The 22,598-nt window shown below is 39.1% G+C and overlaps 1 protein-coding gene across 1 annotated transcript in view; it reads right to left on the bottom strand.

The window, feature by feature from the left end:
• Window positions 1-18,493, bottom strand: part of LOC121425020 (phospholipid phosphatase 5-like) — a 44,652-nt gene extending 26,159 nt beyond the window's left edge. Inside the window, exons 1-3 of the mRNA XM_041620952.1 lie at window positions 18,285-18,493; window positions 7,618-7,726; window positions 6,780-6,867 (exon numbers count right to left, since the gene is read on the bottom strand). Coding sequence (XP_041476886.1) covers window positions 6,780-6,867; window positions 7,618-7,726; window positions 18,285-18,373 — 286 coding nt within the window. The 5' untranslated portion in view covers window positions 18,374-18,493. The remainder of the gene's footprint in view (window positions 1-6,779; window positions 6,868-7,617; window positions 7,727-18,284) is intronic.
• Between the last annotated feature and the right edge of the window lie 4,105 nt (window positions 18,494-22,598).

The raw sequence follows: 22,598 nt of genomic DNA, 5'->3' as shown, positions 1-22,598 counted from the left end.
ACTTTTTTTGAGGGGGTTTATATATAATTATTATATCACCTGAAAAAGAGAGGAAAAATTGGAGCTGAGCTTATATGAGATATGGGAGGAAAGTAGAGGCAAAAACTATGATGTAACTGATCTAAAAGAGCTGAGGGGGGAAAAATATGTGTGTACAGATGGAAAGTGGGTAAGAAGGATTGATCAGTCGTTCCCCTCTTGGATGTTCAGGCCATGAGGTTGGATGGTGCGAAGTCGTCTCATCCAGAACTTCTCTCTGCTAGTGCGTACTGAGTCAGGACGGGTACCTGAAGATTCAATGCCCTGTAGCATCATGTCAGTGATAGAGTGGTTGGGAAGGTTAAAATGGCGGCCAACTGGAGTGTCCAGCTTTGCTGTGTTGACGGTTGATCTGTGCCCGTAGAATCGTTTCTTGAGTGTGGTCTTGGTTTCCCCTACGTATTGTACCCTACAAACTCTGCAAGTGATGAGATATAAAACATTAGTGGTAGTGCATGTGATGTTGCCCTTGGTTCGGTGAGAAAGGCTGGTGGAGTTGCTGGTGAGAGTGTCGCCCTCGTGAATGTGTATTTCACATATAATACACCTGTTGCTGGTGCATTTGAAGGTGCCATGCTGTATGGAAGAATGGTTAGTGAGGGAGGGCAATTCAGCACGAACAATGAGGTCCCTGAGATTTGGTGGGGCGTTGGTATGCCAGAAGGGGAATATCGGGAACGGCCTGTTGGAGACGATGAGAAGTGTGTAAAATGTGGTGGTTATCACACAGGATTTTGCAGAGAGGGGGTAGATTGGGATGGAAGGTGGTCACAAGCGGTATTCTGTCGGTGGTCTTCTTGTCACTTTTAGGTTTGAGAACTTCAGATCTAGGGAGAGAACGAACTTTCTTGATTCCCAGTTGGACTGCTCTGGCCCCGTGGCCCCTGGCACAGAGATGTTTCTGCAAATTCCTGGTATGGAACGAAAAATCAGGGTCCTCGGAGCAAATACGGTGAAGTCTGAGGGCTTGACTGTAAGCGATGCCAGTTTTGCAGTGACGGGGGTGGCAGCTGGATGAGTGGAGGTACTGGTGGGTATCTGTGGGTTTAGTGTACAGGGTAGTGGTGATACCGTTAAGCTTTTTCTGGACTGTGACATCAAGGAAGTGGGTTTCCTGTTGGGAGAAATCAGAAGTGAATTTGATGGTCCTGTGGAAGGAATTGATGTGGTCAATGAATGTGTGGAGGCTATCTTCCTCCCTGGTCCAGATGAAGAAAATGTCGTCTATGTAATGCCACCAAATCCATGGGCGACAGGGGGCGGAATCTAACATCTGCTGTTCCAGCTTGGTCATGAAGAGACAGGCGAATGAAGGAGCCATCCGGGTGCCCATTGCTGTGCCGAATATCTGTAGGTACATGTAGTGCTGATCCATGAAAGTGAAGTTGTTTTTTGTTAGTACATGAGACATCAGAGATTTGATATTGGATATGGGGGGACTGGAATGGCCACTGGCAGTCAAGGCTTCACATGATGCTTGGATACCTTCATCGTGGGGAATATTGGTTTACAGTGAAGAAACGTCTAAAGTGCCGATGATCGCACTCTCGGGTATCTGGTCCTTGATGTCATTGAGTTTCCTGAAAAAGTCTGGAGTGTCGTGGATGTAAGAGGGTGCACGTGAGACAAGGGGTTTAATGTGATAATCAACAAAAAGGGAGATGTTCTCTGTTGGGGAACCATTTCCTGAGAGGATGGGTCGACCAGGGTTGCCAGGTTTGTGGATCTTGGGGAGGAGATAGAAGCGGGCAGGTTTAGCATTAGTAGGGGAGAGAAATTTGTGGGCCTTCTCAGATAGATGCTTGTGTTCTTTCATGTCATTCTGTGTCGATTGGATCTGTAGGGAGAAATTACAAGTGGGGTCAGAATCAAGGAGTGCATAGTGAGATCGATTATTGAGATGTTTCATGGCTTCATCGATGTACTGCTGGCGGTCCATGACGACGACGGCTGATCCTTTGTCTGCAGGCTTGATGATGATGTCGGACCTGTTTTTGAGTGATGAGAGCGTTGCATTCTTCTCGCGGAAGGTTGTCATGTGCTCTGGTGTCGAGGGTACCTGTGGAGCAAACTTGGGATGAGACAGCTTGAATGTAAGTTTCAAGGGAAGGAACTCTATTCTTGGGCGGAGTCCATGTGCTTTTCTGGTAGAAGGGCTCGGGATCAGAAGGGGGGTTCATCTAAAAAGAACTCTTTGAGACGTATCCTGCGATAGAATGTAGAGAGGTCTTGGCTGAGAGCTATCTGTTCAACTTCTGGTGGCGTTGGGCAAAACTTGAGCCCTTTAGAGAGAAGAGAGGTTTCTGCTTGGGAGAGAGGGGAGGAGAGATTAACAACCAAATGGGGGGGATGCATCATTGTTGTTGGTATGTCGTCTAAATCTGTTTGACCGTTGTCGCTTCTTTGTGAGATTACCTATTTTCTTGTTCCTGCGTTCTTAATTCCTGCGTTTTAAATTGCCCCCGGCTCGCTGGCTTTTTACAGGAACCGAGGGCAATTGAAAAAAAATAATATAACTGTGAACCACACTCCAAATTTGTTTATAGTAAGTGCAGCTCCTGCAATTTTTTAATTAGTACAGAAATAGCATGCTAAATGATACGCTTATTCAAACTTCTAAGAAATCAGATTTAAATGTTTAAGTGTGTTTTGACACCCTCACTCCACATCCCCTTTACATGGGCTTATTTACTTTTCATCTTTAATGAACCCCCAAAAAAAAAATCTAAATAAATGAATAAACATAAAAAAGAGAGAATTCAGATCAAATAATTAAAAAAAAAAAATTTTAGTTTTTTTTTCTTGGTTAGAATCACGGTTGTGGGTGAGTGTTTGTGTATGATTGTGACTTTGAGGTGCACTTGAATTGCATATAAATTATGTTAAAGAAATGAAGAAATTAAATCAATATCTAACTCAGTCTATTCAAATTCCAGCACATAGCCACAGGCTACATGTAAATGTTTAACTTATGTACATGTATTGTAGGTTCATGTACCTTAAGTTTTTCACAAGTTATTTGAAAACGCAGATCTTCACAGAAAATGCCTTTCATTCTGGGAAAGTCTAAATTCTGTGAAAATGTATTCATTAATAACTTAAATATTCATCACAATGAAGAAATCATGAAGTTTTTTGACAGTTTTCAAAAATTAACATGAAATCTAAACTCTATCTGAAAAAGAAAATCACCATCACTTAGGCCATTACTGATAGAATTCTCACCCAGAGCTCTGGCAGAGAACATGAGCTCAAACTGGCAAGGTAACAGCATACAAGTACCACACTCAAGTGCACGGCGTCCTCCTATTTTTTTTTTAGATGGAGCCTTGTTTGATGATTTATTGTCTGATATTTACCCCTCACCAAGAAAGAAATTAAAAAGCTATAATTCACAACTATTGATTTTGGATTAATAAGGCTCCGTTTTGACAAGCAAAGTCAGCGACTGTGAGGATAAAAGACTCGCACATCCTATGTGCTGCGAACGGGGATTTAACTCCTGTGCAATTCAAATTACTATATCACAGAATTGTGATATCCCCACTGGAAATGTGTGCATTAGAAATTGCACATGAAGTAGGGAAAAACTGTTACCGCTACTGGAAGCACGCGCGTACATGTGTATTACAGGAAAAAAAAAAAGACGGACGTAGCTCACTTTTTATGGTACTGAAAAAAAGACGCACTTGGCAATTTGAAACTGTGCTTATACATGTACATACACAGCACACATATATGGGACAAAAACAGGACAATGACAGAAAGTCTGGAAATCATATTTTTGATGGCCAAAATCGTACCGTCATATTTTACTTGTTTTATCGTACTAAATACGATAAAATCGTACTGGTTGGCATCTCTGGGTCTGGTTCCAGCGTTTGCAAAGTTCAGGTGTGAGAGTACCGAGACCGGGAGTGCAATGAAGTTGTAGGCCTGTGGGTATAATGCGATTGAGGGAATAAAATCTGTAATTGTCCTGGTGAAAAGAGGCCTTGAGGGCCTTCAAATTGATCTTCCTGAGCTGGTGAAATAAAGATAGATGGTTAGTCATGGTAGAAAAGAGACCTAGAATGAAAAAATGTGTAAAACAAAGAAAATGGATATTCATAACAAATCAAAATATAAAGAAAGAGAAAAGTAAAGTAAAATTGGACTGGACTTAAAACAGAATAAGAAAGCACAAAGTTAATTAAATCAAGCTGAAAAGTAAAATTGACACAGAACAGATTAGGACCCTGGGATGGAAAGGAAGTATTACAAAATATGGGAAAGAAGGTACCAGAAAAACAAAGTTAGACAAGTTAAACTGTGGAAGGAAAGTGAATAAGAAAACACTAAAATACAAAACATAAAGAGAGAGAAAAGTAGAGTAAATTAGAACTGGACCTAAAACAGAATGATAATAAGAATACACAAAGTTAATTAAATCTAGCTGAAAAGTAAAATCGACACAGAACAGATCAGAATAGACCCTGGTATAGAAAGGAAGTATTACAAAATGGGAGAGAAGGTACCAGAAAAACAAAGTTATACAAGGTAAACTGTGGAAGGAAAGTAAATAAGAAAACACTAAAATACAAAATATAAGAGAGAAAAGTCAAGTAAATTAGAACTGGACCTAAAACAGAATGATAATAAGAATACACAAAGTTAATTAAATCTAGCTGAAAAGTAAAATGGACACAGAACAGATCAGAAAAGACCCTGGGATGGAAAAGGGGTATTACAGAATGGGAGAGAAGGTACAATAGGAACAGACAAAGATACCCGAGAAAACAAATTTATACAAGTTTAACTGTGGAAGGAAACTAAAAAGAAAACACTAATAAAATACAAGTACAGAAAAATCAAACATATATGGATAAAACAAGACAAATTAGATAAGGAGGATCACATGGGAGTGATACAACAGCAGAAAAGGAGATCAATGGCAAAAGAAGCTGCTGAAAACTGCTTATCTAAAAAAGAGCCAATGGAGTAAATTAGAGAGTCAAAAGGGGCCTAAGCTTTCGATCCTAGCAGAATCTTCTTCGAAGGCAAAATGACAAACATATAAAGTGGAACAACCATAATATAGACCACAGACATTCAACAGCAACACTGAAAACAGGGAGACAAAAGGGGCATTAGTGAGAAGAGATGACCAATCAGGTTAATGAAGGGGATGAAAGAAAAGGAGTATGCAGACACAAAGGGAAGTTAGTGTACTGTAAGGCCAAAGAAAGACCTCAAGCCTAGAGGGATTAAGACATGAGGCAGGCAACATCAAACAGGATCTGAAACAAAACAGTGACAGAGGGTGTGAGGAAGAGATGAATAACAAGAGAATTAGTGAGAGGTGGGTCAAACAGGTAACAAATAAAGGCATAATAAACTGGTAAACTGGTGCATAAGAGTGGGGGAAAAAAAGGGAAAGAATGGAGAACACTGATAATGTGCAAAAGACATGAGTATGAAATTTTTGGTAAACTGTCATAAAAGGGGGGTTTTAAGTATTTTGTTATATAATTTGGCAAATCAAATTACGCGAGCACATAGCGCATGCAAGCTGCAAGTTATATTCCCACCATAAAACAGACATTAAACAGAGCACTTAAAAAATCAAATTGTAAATAAAAAAAATAATGAATAATGTCCGAGCTTTGCTTTGTTTATCGACCTCAAAACTTAATTTTTTAAGCTACATATCAGCCTATTTAGCAAGATATGTACCTCATCAAACAGGCTATGTAAGCGCGAAGCGAGTGCGAAATATATTTTTTAATCATTTTCCAAGTCTTCCCCTGACCTTTTTTTTTCACTCGTCTCCCTCATCTTATTTTACCTCTTCTTTTCCCTCCTTTCTTTGCCCTTCTTTTTCTTTTTTTCTTTATTTCCCCTTTTTTCTTCATTTTTTTTGCTCCGCCAATAGGGGGCAGGCCCCTTGGCCCCTCTGGATCTATGACTCTGTGCACTCCCTTTGTCTAGGGGGTTATTGTCCTGGGGGTAGTTGTCCGGGGGGGGGGGGGTAATTGTCCGAGGGGTAATTGTCCAGGGGGTAGTTGTCCGGGGGGTAGTTTTCCGGGGGTAGTTGTCTGGGGGGTAGTTGTCCGGGGGGTTATTGTCCAGGGGGTAATTGTCCTCGGGAGTAATTGTCCTCGGGGGGTAATTGTCCGGGGGTAGTTGTCTGGGGGGTAATTGTCCTCTGGGGGTAATTGTCCGGGGGTAGTTGTCCGGGGGGTAATGGTCTGGGGGGTAATTGTCCTAGAACCCTGCAGAGGATATGCTACAAAGTTATCTCCTTTTCTTCCTCTCAAGGATTGGAATGATCAACAGAAGGAAGCTGGCTTTGGACTCAAGAGAGATTGCAACAAGGTCCTAAACATGGCTTTCGAACAGAGGCAAAACTAATTTACCGTACGACTAGCCAAGGATCCAGCTGTTCTATAGGATGTATTCTATGCACAAGATGTGTTTTCATTATCTCAATAAATTACACATTCATGAAGTAGAAATAAAGTATTTGTTACTACTTGATATTTGAAAAAAAAATATGCATGTGAAATTGTCATCTATTTAATTTTGCCAAAAGTCTGATCATTATTTTGGGAAATACACAGACTATAACTTCAAAGTTTTGCAATTCTTAATTGGGTTCAAAAACATTTGTAAAATCAGCTAATATTAAAAAAAAAAACTTGTGTTTCATCCTGAAAGGAATTAACAAATTTGAATAACGAATATGATTTAAAACTTACCTAAGACAGCATGCAGGAAATCTAGTTTATCTTTCCTGATAAGACTAAAGGTTGTTATAACTAAAATGGGTACAAAGATAGCAGATCCCTGTGGAAGAGGCAGAAAGATTAACATACAATCAGTAGGTGGTTTAGACACCTTCACTGTATACTGATTATCTCTTAGAAATACAGGTGAAGTCCCTCACTCAGACAATGTCTCTTAATATTTTGTTTCCTTCAATTTTTTTTTTGCATAACTAAACCCCTGGGATGGGAAGGGATGGTTGTTCTGGTGCTCCCTATCCCCCTGGGATGGGAAGGGATGGTGGATCTGGTGCTCCCTACCCCCCTGGGATAGGAAGGGATGGTGGAGCTGGTGCCCCTATCCCCCTGGGATGGGAAGGGATGGTGGATCTGGTGCTTCCTATCCCTCTGGGATGGGAAGGGATGGTGGATCTGGTGCTTCCTATCCCTCTGGAATAGGAAGGGATGGTGGATCTAGTGCTCCCTATCCCCCTTGGATGGGAAGGGATGGTGGATCTGGTGCCCCCTATCTCCCTGGGATGGGAAGGGATGGTGGATCTGGTGCTCCCTATCCCCCTGGGATGGGAAGGGATGGTGGATCTGGTGCCCCCTATCTCCCTGGGATGGGAAGGGATGGTGGATCTGGTGCTCCCTATCCCCCTGGGATGGGAAGGGATGGAGGATCTGGTGCCCCCTATCCCCCTGTTCTTGATATTTGTTGTAGCAGGGATCACATTCTAAACACACACACAGTTTAAGTTTAATAACTCATAAGAGTTAATCATTATTTCGGTCAAATGGCCCTTTAGATCTCTGAGGTCACAACACTTACAAATAGCATTCTCGTTGAAATAGTACTGTGCACAGCATGTGGGTTTTTATATAACCACATCTCTTCTGGTTGTATTACTCGGTGAAATGGGGGAAGATCCTCTGTGATTCTGAAACATAAAATTAATAAGAATAACAATCATAAATATGATGGAAAATGGAAGATTTTTCCATTGAATTTTACAAACATTTTACAAACATTATTCTACACTAATAAACTGAGATACGGGAGCTCTCAAAATTGTACCTCTTTCCCTTGCAGTTTGAGGGTAGGCCAAAGGTTTATACAATCAGGATTTTCTTTAATATTCTCATTATTAATAGTTTTATTTGAAGTCAATAAAAGAAACACATATCCATAAATTTGTTATAGATTTAGAGGAAGAAATGCCTAAGACAAAGTCAACAACATTTTTAACCTGTTCATCCATATAATAAATTACAAGAGGAACACCTCTGGCAGTCTTACATGTACCTGCATTACATGATGTAATATAGCAGCAGTGCTGAATTTGTTAAAGTACACACTCTAAGAATAAAACATATTTTGTGGTTATACATAATTTTGTGGTTATCATTGTAAAGGGGAAGTATTACTAATCAGTAGCAGCCGCACACAAACGTTGTTAGTGAAGGTGTTGTTAGCGCTAAATAGTCACAAACAAATCAGCCAACACCATGAGCAGAATGAACACATTGAAAACGCTGGAAGGCACAGGTGTTGTTAGTGGGTTTGAGCCTTAGAGTTAGGCAAAACCTATGATGTACTATAGTGATCTATATGTGGATTGATACAATCTAAGGGCCTTTATCCCATAGGCTCAATGTATTAATCCCATTAAACCAGGGCCCGGATTTGCAAAATTAACTACTAACTTTGTGATGACATTGTACTGCGGTGTGAATTATTAAATTCTGGATATTTTAACCATATGATCCTATAAGTATGAAGGTCGATGTGTAAAAATAATTCACAGACCTTAACATCAATGAAAAATGATCTATTTACGACAAAAATCAATAATTGTTTGATAGGGGGCTATATAGGTTTGCTAGTAAAGTGGAAGAATGACTGCCGTCTATGAAGGTGTATATTGGGAAGCAGGATGTGGAGTAAAGTCATACAAACAATTGAACATTAATTAAAAAAACAAGTGGAACGTCTCTGGCTGTTCCGCCTGCATTTTACGCAATTCAATGTAGCAGCAGTGCTGCCTTTGAAAACGGCTGATGAATAATTATTCACAGAAGAAAACACTAATATGGTATTAGATATTATGTCCATTAAACTAAAATGACCTTTGACTACATGCATGATCATGTGACCTAAGATATGCACAAATTCATCATTCATACTTGATTACCCTTATGTCGATGTTTCATGAGCTACATGTAGATCCATAAACTTTCTAAGTTATGATGCCAATTCACTTCCAACACGGCCAGAGTACATTGTAAATCAACCTTAAATGACCTCTGATCTTGGCCATATTCCAAAACGTGCACAGGGTATTCAGGGATACATTGCTGCTCTTATGTCCAAGTTTCATGAACTAGAGTGTAGATCCATAAACTTTTTAAAGTTATGACAATTCCAAAATACCCGCAACATTACCAAAGTTTATTGACCCTAAATGACCTTTGACCTTATAATCAAGTAATAACTTTTAGTATTTGTGTAATAACAATTTTTATCTATAAACTGTTCTTCAAAACGGCATCACTAACCGGGCATACATAAGCGGTTCAAGGGTCGACCCACTCTCTCACGGCAACCATCCTGCCTGTGGGGAATCTACAGGTAGGACTTTGGTATGCCAATGCTATACAGAGCACACACTTTAAAATAAATCATTAAATATCATTTTTGTGACCAAAATTACTTATTTCCATACAGATGCAATTTATTTTTCATTAGTAACTTGGGATAAATTTTTGTATTAACCAGAGCGCTCAAAAACATGATTTGGGGGCATATTTATGTGTACGTCCTCTATTGGTGGAAAGTAATATGGCAAGAAAATTTTCATTTTTCAATCTTTATTTTAATTAAGAAAAAATAATTCAAAGAATGAAATTTACAGTGCCGGCCGCGGGAAACGTCACAATGCCCCCTAGGGCAAACGCAGTAGCCCGTAACGGGGAGCGGACGCGGGCGTCTTCCCGCGTCCGCTCCCCGAAGAAATGAGTGCCCGCAGTTAGCGCCCGCGTCTATCCTAGGGTGTTTTCTCTAGGATGTTCGGCAGTGCATTCATGGTCGAAAAAAGAAGTCTGATTTGACACATTCCTTCAAGACTGCATGTGATCTTTTTCTCATACCAAGCATAAGTTTTCGACCATTTATCGTGGATAAAATCTGTTATGAAAATTACATTACAAAGTTTTGGGCTGATAACTGGGATTTCACAGAATGACTTATTGTGTTGGATTACACACTGGCAGCAGCGTAAATGGTCATTTCCTATGAATATTCTCCCTGTGGTGTCCGTTATTTCATTCACTGATATACATGTAATGAGTTTCTGACAACGGAGCCGGTACTTGTCGATGTTGACCCTCCATTCCGGAGGTCGTCCTAGAACTATTTACTCTATTCTTTCCCTGCATGGCCATCCTTTTTTATATACCTTGATATGCCTTTCAGGCGCGGATCTACGAGATGCAGATAAAAGGGAGAAGAAAGCAAAAATGAAAGAAAAAGGCGAAAAAGAGGGATGGACTGAAGACGAGAAGGAAAGAGATAAGAGAAATAGAAAACTGAGAGCCCGGACTGAGAGAAGGGGAGAAAGAGAATAGGGGGGGGGGGCGAAGAGGAGAAAGAGGGAACGCGGGGCCAAAGAAAATAAATAAGGAAAAGGTAAAATGGAGAAGGGATAAGGAAGGGGGAAATTAGAACAAGAAGAAGCTAGAGAGAGAGAAAACAGAGGTGATGAAAGGCGGGAAACGAGTAGGCGTCGTATGCGGACGTGGTGAGTAGACGGCGGCGTGAGTTACGGCGGCGTTACTCACGCCGCCGTCTACTCACCACGTCCGCATACGACGCCTTCTCGTTTCCCGCCAAAACCGCCGACCCACACACAGAGTGCCACCTACGACGTCAGCCCGCCGGCCTAGAGCTTTCCCCCACGTCCGCACGCACGCCATAAGTACCGCCGCACGCCGAGCGAACACTCACTCCTGAAGACGGACAGTAAACCTGTCCGAAACGTCGAGTCTCTCTACTACTCATCATCTCTACTCGCCGACGCAGGCCAGCATCTCCTCATCAGCTCTACTACTCAAGCTGTTCTCACTCAACATTCCTTCTGGTTTACAGTCCTTTTCAGGACTATTCTCAAGAAAGAATACTCTATTCTCAAATCTCCACTTTCTCGCCTATTCACTTCCTTCTCTTCTTCTATCCACTGCTTCTATAACACTCCACATGGTGTACCGTAAACCACATCAGCAATTGTACATGCCACCATGCAAACCTTCAAACAACATCTGAGAGCCTACACAGCGACAAAACTTAAAGCCAATCAGTAATCGAGATCGTAGATCATGAGACTAGGTCTAGATCTAGAACTAGATCAAAATCAGTTAACGAGGAGCCATAAAAAGTCTTGTTTCAACAGGAGTTAATTTTTTGATGGCACAAGTTTTAAATCCTATGAAATAACATGAGTGGTGGCCTTGAAAATCTGGTTAAATGAAGAATTTCACTGTAAAATGTAATATTGTTCTAACCCAAACGCAGTCGAAATCGTTGATACGTCCCAGGCGATCGATGAATTTGTGCATAAATTTATTTTCTTTTTCAACATATGATGGTGGATCCCGCGCTAATCAGTTTATAAAAAGTTCATTTTTCATTCATACGGTACGTGACCTCAGGCTCATTGAGCATAAAGCTGGTACGTAATCGAAATCTCGATTTTTTTAGAAGCTGCGCATGCGCCAAAACCGAGGGTTAGACAATTTGGGTGCGCGAAAGTCCCACGGGCGTGCAGGGATAGACACTTTTCGCGAATAATCACGTGGTACGCTTTGACCAATCAGCAAGCTGCAAATTATTTAGCCATCTTATAATACTTCATTTTCCCCTCCATGTTTTCTTTCTTTCCTCATAATTATTATTTTCTAGGCCTATCTCTCCTTCATTCTTTCATGCACCCTCTTTCCTGTCTTTGTATTTTTTTGCAAGTCTAACACTGCGTAGCCTTATTTGTTGATTTTTTTTTACAAATTATTATTATGACCTGGCTCGGTCGATCCGCTTGTGCAGCGAGCTTTGTCGATTGTCCCGTATTTCATTTTGTGAAATCTGGTCACCCTGATCGGTCTGGTAAGAAACTTATTTTTTAACATTTTAATTCACTATTTTTTTAAACCTTCCTACGCATTAGGCAAAGGAAGGTGTATCTCACTCATTCAATGAACAAGGTTATGATTTAACCTTGTTCTCACTTCTATCTCCATGTGTGGCAAAATAAGGGAGGCAGTGTTTGGCTTATTTTCTCTTTTTCTTTGGGGCAAATGCTTGATTTTTTTACACTGACAGTTTCCATTACACCTATTATTCATACGACTTGACTCTTATTTAAATTTAATTCTTTAAATTATTTTTTTCTTAATTAAAAATAGAGATCAAAAATGAAAATTTTCTTGCCATTTTACTTTCCACCAATAGAGGGCGTACAAAAAAATATGCCCAAAATTCAAGTTTTTGAGCACTCTGGTGAATACAAAAATTATTCCCAAGTTAAAGAAAAATGAATTGCAACTGTATGGAAAATAGTAATTTTGGTCACAAAAGTGATATTTTAATGATTTTTTTAAAGTGTGTGCTCTGTACAACATTGGCATACCATAGTCCTACCTGTAGATTCCCCACAGGCAGGGTGGTAGCAGTGAACAAGTGGTGTATCTCACTCATTCTATGAACAAGGTTATGCATTTTTATAGGTCTAGGCCTAGTATAAATTAGTAGAAAAATAAAAATAGTAAACCTAGAGATTAAAGCACAATTAATTTACATGATTTTAATACAGATGGATATCCTGGCTACAGGCTAGGGAAATCCATCTTTGTTTGTATACATGTGTCTCTTTTACATATAAGAAGGGCGGTTCAAGACTCCAATGATGAAGAAGTATATGTCAAAGTATTTTAAAAAGACATCATCATGGAGTCCTCAAGACTATATCTAACACAGGGAGCTCCGGCCCGCAGAGAACCCAGTCCCAGGCACTTGTTCACTGCTACCACCCTGCCTGTGGGGAATCTACAGGCAGGACTATGGTATGCCAATGTTGTACAGAGGACACACTTTAAAAAATCATTAAAATATCACTTTTGTGACCAAAATTACTAATTTCCATACAGTTGGAATTTATTTTTCATTAGTAACTTGGGAATAATTTTTGTATTCACCAGAGCGCTCAAAAACTTGAATTTGGGGCATATTTTTGTGTACGCCCTCTATTGGTGGAAAGTAATATGGCAAAAAAATTTTCATTTTTTGATCTTTATTTTTCATTAAGAAAAAAATGATTTCAAGAATCAAATTTAAATAAGAGCCAAGATGTATGAATAATGGGTGTAATGAAAACTGTCAGTGTAAAAAAATTAAGCATTTGCCCCAAAGAAAAAGAGAAAATAAGCCAAACATTGCCACCCTTATTTTGCCACACATGGAGATATAACTGAGAACAAGGTTATAATATTATAACCTTGTTCATTGAATGAGTGGTCCCAGGGAGCTCCGGCCGGCCCGCAAAACACCAGCACCGAACTTGAAACCACCCACACTGACATTGTACAGTATACCCAGTTGTTGTGTGTCCGGACGATCAATTTTAGAAAGTCATTTGGAAAAATTTACAAGCGAAGTTTCATCAATTTTTAGTACAAAATGTTAGGAAATATTGTAAAGAACAAAATAAATGATTACAGGTAATGAATTCATATTTTTAGTGTAATCCACAGACAAAAAAGAAGGCTTCAAAAAGATAAAGTGTCCGGACACGTGACACCCGACCCCCCCATCCGGGGTCGGGACAACTCGGACCACGGGACATCTCGGACCACGGGACATCTCGGACCGCGGGCCGAGTTGTCCCACCCATTACGAGATTTTTTTTCCACAAATTTGCGTCTATTTTTCCGTCATTTCGAAATTTCTTGTAAAGATTTTCTAGAGATATGGTCTGATGGTAATGTTCTTCACTTTCTATTACTTTTTTTTGCTGAAATAAAAAAAAAAGTGTAATTTTAGGCGTTTTTTCGACAGCTCGCGATTCCCATAGGCGCGCGTGTATTAATTTAGCATTGTTCCAAAATGCATCACTAAATTGCAAACCTGAATAAAAATGAATTATGAACTATGAATAAATATAAATATATATGTTATATTCTGAAAATTGTAATATTTTCAAATCATATTTTATCTCCATTCTTATCTTCTCATTGTCTCCCTTTCTCATTATGTTCATCACTCTCATTTCAATTAAATTTATATTCTATTACTGGAATAAAAAAAGACAATACTCGACACTGAAACATCGATCAATAGAAAAAAAAACAGAAAAAGAGGGAAAATACAAAGAAATGACAGGTACATGTAGGGGGGGGGGGGTAAAAACAAGTCATTCTTGTCTGGGTTTTAAAAAAAGGAGAAGAGTCGTCAATACAATATTGCAATTAGCAACTATGAAGAGGGTTTTGTTTTTATCAAATAATTTTTGCAGTTCCTTTGGAGTGATGTTGTTTTTGTTTCACCCATTCTAGAAAACTGAACTTTGTATCTAACACTAAGTTGCCCTAGTGTTGTTTTCCAATCTACATTTTCTAGTTCCTTGTATCATGTATGGATGAAATCATTTAAGGTGTACCAGTTAGAAAATTGTTGACTTTTGGTATATATTTACACTAATTATGCAAGTTGCAGGTATGATCACCTTCTCAATGACTCTTAAGACAAGCTTCTGCAATTAACAAAATATATTGTATTTACTAGATAATTTGAACAACTGGACCAAATTGTGGCAATATTAATGAGTTATAATAAGTGACAATGGGGTACTCCAGGCTGATAATGATATGATTTGAGAAAAGAAAACAATGATAAAAATTTGATCAAAATCGGATAAGGAATAACAATATTATCGCTGCATTTTAAAGAATGATTTGTATTTTTCTGGTGAAACTGGTCTGGCGTTTCTTCATGGATATTCAATCAGCAACATCATACATGATGTCATATCCTCACTTGTTCTTTGTATTTTATTATGTGAAATTAGATTGATTAATTTTTTAAACGTTGAATTCAATAACCCCGCTATTTGTTATCAGATTTTTATGAAATAAGCACTTTGATATTTGAATGTTACTATGTCTACATTATTTATATATATAAATATTTTCATCCCGGAGCATCCCTTTAAATGATTTATTTATTATTTCTTTTTTCTTGAGAAAGAGTAGTCTCTACAATAAAACAAGTGGAATGTTATCAGATTTTTATGAAATAAGCACTTTGATATGTGAATGTTACTATGTCTACATTATTTATATATAAATATTTTCATCCCGGAGCATCCCTTTAAATGATTTATTTATTATTTCTTTTTTCTTGAGAAAGAGTAGTCTCTACAATAAAACAAGTGGAATGCCTCTGGCGGTCTCACCTGCATCACGTGATTCAATAAAGCAGTAGTGCTGACTTTGAAAACTACTATAACTCGCACAAGATGTTCAGTGATACTGGGTTACTCTTATTTCCATGTCTTATGAAATATACCAATACACTTAAAGAGATATGATGGTAATTCAACAAATACCCCCAATGTGGCCAAAGTTCATTGACCTTACATTACCCTTGACCTTGATAATGTGACCTGGAACTCGCTGCAGGATGTTCAGTGATACTTGATTAATCTTATGTACAAGTTTCATGAACTATGTCCAAATACTTTCTAAGTTATGCTGTCATTTAATAACCTTCGGGTAAGATTTGATGTTGATGCTGCCGTCGGAAAAGCGGCGCCTATAGTCTCACTCTGTTATCCATGCAGGTGAGACAAAATTCATGACACAGTGATGAAAAATAAAGCAATAAAATGAATTTAATCAAAAAGAAAAACCACATGCTATGTAAAAGAAATGGAATTTAAAATAATAAATTCGTCATTTTTATTGAATGAAGAATTTAATTTATTGATAATTGGAAAAAAGGATTACCCCTATTTTCTTTCAATGTAACCAAAATACTTGTAGGGCCTAGTATGATTTTTCATCATATGACATGATTTCGAACAAAAATCAAGCCATATTTTTGGGTTATGTGGGACGGAATCTACATGGCGGCATTCGTGGGACGAATTTTTCTTCTTAAATCTATCTCTGCCGGCTATTCACCTTATTATCCCCATCCCTCCCCATCATCCTCGTCCCTATCATCATCCCCTTGGGCGCAAAACTGTCCCCAAAGGTAGAGGGGACCACAGGCTGGAAAATTTGACATTTAAAAAAAGGTTATTGCCCAAATGTAGGGTAATTTTTTAACCCAAAACAATTGACAAGAAAAAGAGGGGGTTTTCAATAATAAGGTCATTTAGTCCTAAATACATGTATCATTTCAATTGTGAATGATGCATTATTTTGTTCTCCATGAAGAAAAATAGTAGGGTGGACATTTGATATTGTGTCCCGCTATTTTTGGTAGGGGGACACGTCCCCCCCCCCCCCCGGATTTCCTCCCATAATCATCCCTCACATCCTCGTCCTTCTCACCATCTCCATGCACCCCTCTTATCAAGAGTCATCATCATCTCTCTTATTTATATCCCTCATGCACCTCCTCTTCCATCTCATCATGAAGTCCCACCCCTTATCATCGCCATCCCTCACATCCTCATCCTCATCTCCATCTCTTTCCCTTCGTCCCTCATCAAGAGTCATCAAAGATCTTCATCCCTCTTATCATCACCATCTCTCACCTCCTCGTCCCTCTCATCATCAAGGCCCACCCCTCGTTATCGCCGGTATGCCATCATCGCCATCCCTCACATCGTCGTCCCTTTTACCCTATCCAAAACTCTGCTCTCTACACAAGGGAAACTCAATATGAAAATTAAAAATGAAATTGGCATGCCCACACAGATGCACCTAGAATATTTTCACATTACGGAGGCAGGAGTGAAAATGCTCCGAGCCCCCATCCACGTATTTTTTGTTCGGCTCAAACAACCACACCACAGTCACACTCAAAGTCAAAGAAATTGAAGCATATTAATTATTGCAACTCAAAACTCAACTCTCTACACCAGGGAAACTCAATATAAAAAATAAAATGTACAAAAATAGGCCTAAAAATAATCAATGTAAAGTGAAAAATTAAGCCCCCCCCAAAAAAAAAAAAAAAAAATTATTGATGGCTAGCCTCAGCCCGGCATGCCCACACAGCTACACCCCGAATATTTTTTCGCATTTCGGGGGCAGGAGTGAAATCGCCCCGAGCCCCCACCCACATAAAAGTATTTTTTGTTCGACTCAAACATCCACACCACAGTCAAAGAAATTGAAGCATATTGATTATTGCAACTTAAAACTCAACTCTACACCACGGAAATTCAATATGAAAAATAAAATGTAAAAAAAAATAGGCCTAAAAATAATCAATTAAAAGTGAAAAATTAAGCCCCCCCCAAAAAAAAAAAATTTATTGATGGCTAGCCTCAGTTCGGCATGCCCACACAGCTACACCCCGAATATTTTTTTTTTTCGCATTTCGGGGGCAAGAGTGAAATCGCCCCGAGCCCCCACCCACGTAAAAATATTTTTTGTTCGACTCAAACATCCACACCAAAGTCACACTCAAAGTCAAAGAAATTGAAGCATATTATATCATTACAATCTTAGAGCTCGAAACCAGGGAAAATCAATATAGAAAAAATTGAAAAATATAATATATTTACAAAAAAAAGGCAGAGCCTATTATAGTCATATAGGCTCTGCCTTTTTTTTTGTAAACATATATTTTTCAACACTGCCATGCTTCAAACTCTAGTTCACTCTCTCACTCAGTCCGCTCAGCTCTTTGACTGTGCACGCCCACTTCCATTGTGGATTCGGGCTGAATCCCACCCCGCCAGTTTAGGCGGCCGAGCTACGGAGAATTACGATGAAGAGCAGCGGACCGTTCATCGGTTGTTCGCTTCTTGCGTCCAGAGAGAAAAAGGTGAAAAACTTGAACAAAATCGTACAAATACACCAAATTTTATCCTTGTGATGAGAAAATGGAGGAAATGGAATACAAAAAAGGCCATCTTCTGCGATAAAAGTGGTACTTTGAGGAGAAATGATCACAAAATCAAGTCAGTTATTGAGCGGGGCCGAGCCGAGCACCGACACAGGAATACACGCGCGCGCGCCTATGGGAATCGCGAGCTGTCGAAAAAACGCCTAAATTTCAGCAAAAAAAGTAATAGAAAGTGAAGAACATTACCATCAGACCATATCTCTAGAAAATCTTTACAAGAAATTTCGAAATGACGGAAAAATAGACGCAAATTTGTGGAAAAAAAATCTCGTAATAGGTGGGACAACTCGGCCCGCGGTCCGAGATGTCCCGTGGTCCGAGTTGTCCCTGATTCCCCCATCCTACATGCACGGTACCGTACTTACAAGAAGACAATCAAAAGGAATATCCTGACGAGCAATTCTATGACCATGTTTGCAGCACGGGTATTAATATCACATCGACAAGATAACATGATTGTTGCTCAATTCTGCTGAAATCATTAGTATTCAGTCCTTTCAGCTTAACGAGTAACTTTTACTGACAACCTGTGCGTCGCCTGCCGTGCGTGGTGGTGCACTCAACTTATTTTCAAGCAAGCGCAAGAGTTCTGCGCAGCTGTGACGTGGCCGTGCGTGGGGAATATGGTGTGCCAATGCTGTACCCAACGAATTGTTCTTCTAAACACTTCACATCTTTTCTTAATGTCCCAAATCCAAATTCGATATATTTCACACCAACAGTCGTAAAGGTACTAGCTGATATAATTTCTGGACTAAAGAATAAAATAAGTTCAGGATGTGACGATATAAGTAACATTCTCCTGAAAAGAAACCTGATACATATTATTAAACCTTTGACTTACATCTTTAATTTGTATCTTTCTACAGGAGTTGTACCTCCATCATTGAAGCAAGCCCGAGTAATCCCTGTTTTTAAAAAAGGCGACAACACCGTGCAGGGAAATTATCACCCATATCATTATTGACATGCATTTCGAAGGTTTTGGAAAAAAGTAATTTTTGTACGCACGACAAAGTTTCTTAATATACATAAATTGTTTTATCCCCTGCAGTTTGGTTTTCGCGAAAAACATAGTACTACTCATGCCCTGTTGGCAATGATCAATAAGATTGCCAATGGAATTGACAAGTATGAGCGTATTGTTGGGGTGTTCCTGGACTTCTCCAACTGAAGGCTTTCGACACAATCAACCATGATATCCTTTTATACAAGCTTAATTATTATGGAATCAGAGGGATAGCCTTGGAGTGGTTCAGGAACTACCTCAGCAGTAGGCAGCAATATGTTTCCATAGCAAATGTAAATTCCCCTCCAAAATCTATCTCATGTGGAGTCCCTCAAGGCTCAATCTTTGGTCCGCTTCTTTTTTTGGTCTACATTAATGATTTTTATCAATCATCAAGTGCTTTATCATTCATTATTTTTGCCGACGACTCAAATATATTTTTTTCCCATAAGGACCCCAAACATTTACTTGACACACTCAATAAAGAATTAGAACTAGTCTCAGAGTGGATGAAAGCCAACAAATTATCGCTTAATCTCACTAAAACAAATTACATGCTCTTCAGCAATATCATTGATGAACTCTCAGGTAACATTACTTTTGATAATATTAATATTCAAAGAGTATTAAGTACGAAATTTCTAGGAGTAACTATCGACAAGAGACTGTCATGGAAAGAACATATAGATAACACATACAAAATAATTTCAAGGAATATTGGAATTATAAATAAAGTTAAATTCTATTTCCCGACTCGTATATTATTAAACTTATACTCTACACTGATACTCCCGCATTTGAACTGTTGTATTATTGCATGGGGGAGTTGTGCTGATTTTCATTTGAATAGACTCTTACTACTTCAGAAAAAAGCTTTGCGCGTTATTTGCCATTCTCATTACCGGGCACATACGAATGTTCTTTTTAAAACTCAAGATTCTTAAGATACATGATGTTTACCATTATAATCTTGGATCTTTTATGTTCAACCTTAGTAAAGATGAACTACCAGACGTATTTTATTCTATGTTTACACGAAATATCAATGTACATCACTACCCTACAAGATCTGCTGGACTTTTCCATTTACCTAGAACGAGGACATTATTAACAAACAAACTGATCATATCTTCTGGTATCAAACTTTGGAATTCACTTCCGCAAACTTTACGAAATAAGCCAACTATTCATAGCTTCAATAGAGCACTTAAAAACATCTAACCAATAACTATAACACTCACATCATTCATCATACTTATAGGATATCTTATGGATCTTCTGTCCCCCCCCCCCCCTCCTGCCTGTATGTCGCTTCTTTTCCCGTCTCCTTTCATTCGCTCTACCTGTGCAGATTTGTTCTTTTTTTTTCTTTTTCTCGTTTTTGTCCTTTGTTTTGTTGTTGTTGTCTTTTTTATTTGTCTGTTGTAATATTTCGTCCGTCTTGTTGTGGTATAACTTTGTCATGTCTTGTTCTTGTACCGTTCTGTCACGTACTTTTTTGTAACGTTTTTGTCCAGTAGAATTTTTCTGGTTTCCAGTATATTTTTACTGGGCCAGTTGATTTTTAACTGGACCAGTAAAACTAAACTGGAGACCAGTTCAACAATTGCATTCCAGTTGAAGCAATTAGTAATACCAGTTCAGGCGCGCCGGAACACTTTCAGTTTGGGGGGGGGGCAAAATCCCGAAGGGGGCACAATATTTTTGACAGCGTTAGATACCGAAGCGATCGAGCGGGAGAGGCTGTGGGACCCCCCCCCCCCGAAAAGGACTTTGTGTAAAAATGGAGCATAAAAGTTGCGTTTCTAAGAGCATTCAAATATAAATTTCTTGAGAATTAAACAGTCTTGGAGTTCTTCTTGCTCCTTCTTCTGACCCAGACTGGTGTTTCTTCATGATCAGGGTCGCAGTTCCAGCAAATTACGAGCCTTATTGCGAACGAAATTGTTTCAAACCAATGTAATATAGGCCTTTTAAAGACTTTAAGGTGACAAACATGACCGTACGCAGCCGGGGGCCGCCGATCGAGAGGGCAAAATTCACCAAAAGTGTGCACGAAATCCTTCAATTTTATTGTAGAAAATGCAAAAGCTCCCCCATCACAAACCCCCTCGCTCTTAAGTTTCTTCGAAAATTTAGGTCTTGCAGCCCACCCACTCCCGGATCGTTTTTTTTTTTTGCAAACGTCCATGAATAACAAAAGCTGGGATGAACCAGAGAACATAGCTGCCATCTCGATCTGATTAGTAACAGGTAATGGGAAGAAGTTTTGGAATCTAAAATACATAAGTGCTATATCATATGAGCTGAAATAGTATCAGACAAAACGCCTTCCAATCATGCCAATGAAAAGGAATAGAGGAAAATACGAGGCTGTGAAAATATCTTAAGATTTTTTTTTTATAGTAGAGCAGTACTGTAACGCTTATTTTTTTTTTTTTTATTTACATTTTTATTCATATCTCGGATAATAAGTTGCTTTCGAGTGGGATTCACCATTTTCACAAATTATAATCCTCTACACATGATTATTCTGTGTGTAATTTTCTGATAACATGTCTATATTGAGTTGAAATGACCTTGGTATTTTCTTTAGGGCACTGACTTGTTATCACTGTATTAACTCAATTTATATTTAGTTGAAAATAAAAATATTGAAACAAGTTTCTGGGCTTGACAGCTATGACATAGATCGGGGGGGGGGCACTTCCATTCACGAGTGGATACCTTGCGCGACCATGGGGTCTCGAAAAGCACACTAAACACGTAATTTCCATATTCTGAAAATGCACCCCTTAACAAGTATTGGCGTGTGAAACCCTACCCAGTATTGGAAACAAAACGATACTCTTAGCAAATATTCCCTGAAATGAACCCCTAAACAAGTACAGGAATGTTTTATTGTTACGGGTCCTTCGGTCGTCTGCTTTACCTTATTTGGTTTAGTACGACCCCCACCTTCTACACCTTGCGCAAATCAGACTCTAAACACGAGGTGTTGGGGCAAAAAGGACATCCTTTATAAAACATTTTAATTTTGTTTTATCATCCCCACAAATTCGACCCTAAACACGTAATTTTCCTAGCGAAATAGATACCCTTTTTTCATTATTTTTGTGTTTTTGACACCCTTATCGTGCCCTATCGTGAAAAAGACATCCTTTTTACGTGCTTTTTTGGTCGCGCATGGTATCCACTCGTCAATGTAAGTGCCCCCCCCCCCCCGGACATAGATTACATTATGTTGCTCGACAGCTCGAGTAACTAGTGTTCACGCGCGTTAGCGATATCGGGTCCGGTCTGAGCGTTTCTGGGCGACCGCGCGTTGTTAGACGACACAGCCAGCATCATAGAGTTATAAACCTAATCATTGGTGGACCACTATCAATTTGCCATTCGCTTTTAGTCTGAAATGTATTCATTAAAAGGTTAAACGTTATCACACTGTAATAAGATGGAAAAGGGGCTTATCAAAGGTATGTTTCACAGAGGAACTGTTCGTCAAAAGACGCTAGGCTTATATTTGCCCCGTCAGGGGCAAATTTTTTTTTCATTTTTGACAATGGAGATGACAATTTTCAGGCAGAAAAGTGCCTTCGTTTACTTTTGTCCTTAAATAATTTATCATTTTTCTACTTTCAGGGGGGCACATTGGGGGGGCAAAATCTCG

The sequence above is a fragment of the Lytechinus variegatus genome, chromosome 12 (assembly GCF_018143015.1).
Source record: "Lytechinus variegatus isolate NC3 chromosome 12, Lvar_3.0, whole genome shotgun sequence".
Lineage (NCBI taxonomy): Eukaryota > Metazoa > Echinodermata > Echinoidea > Temnopleuroida > Toxopneustidae > Lytechinus > Lytechinus variegatus.
This window is presented reverse-complemented; position numbering and strand designations above follow the sequence as displayed.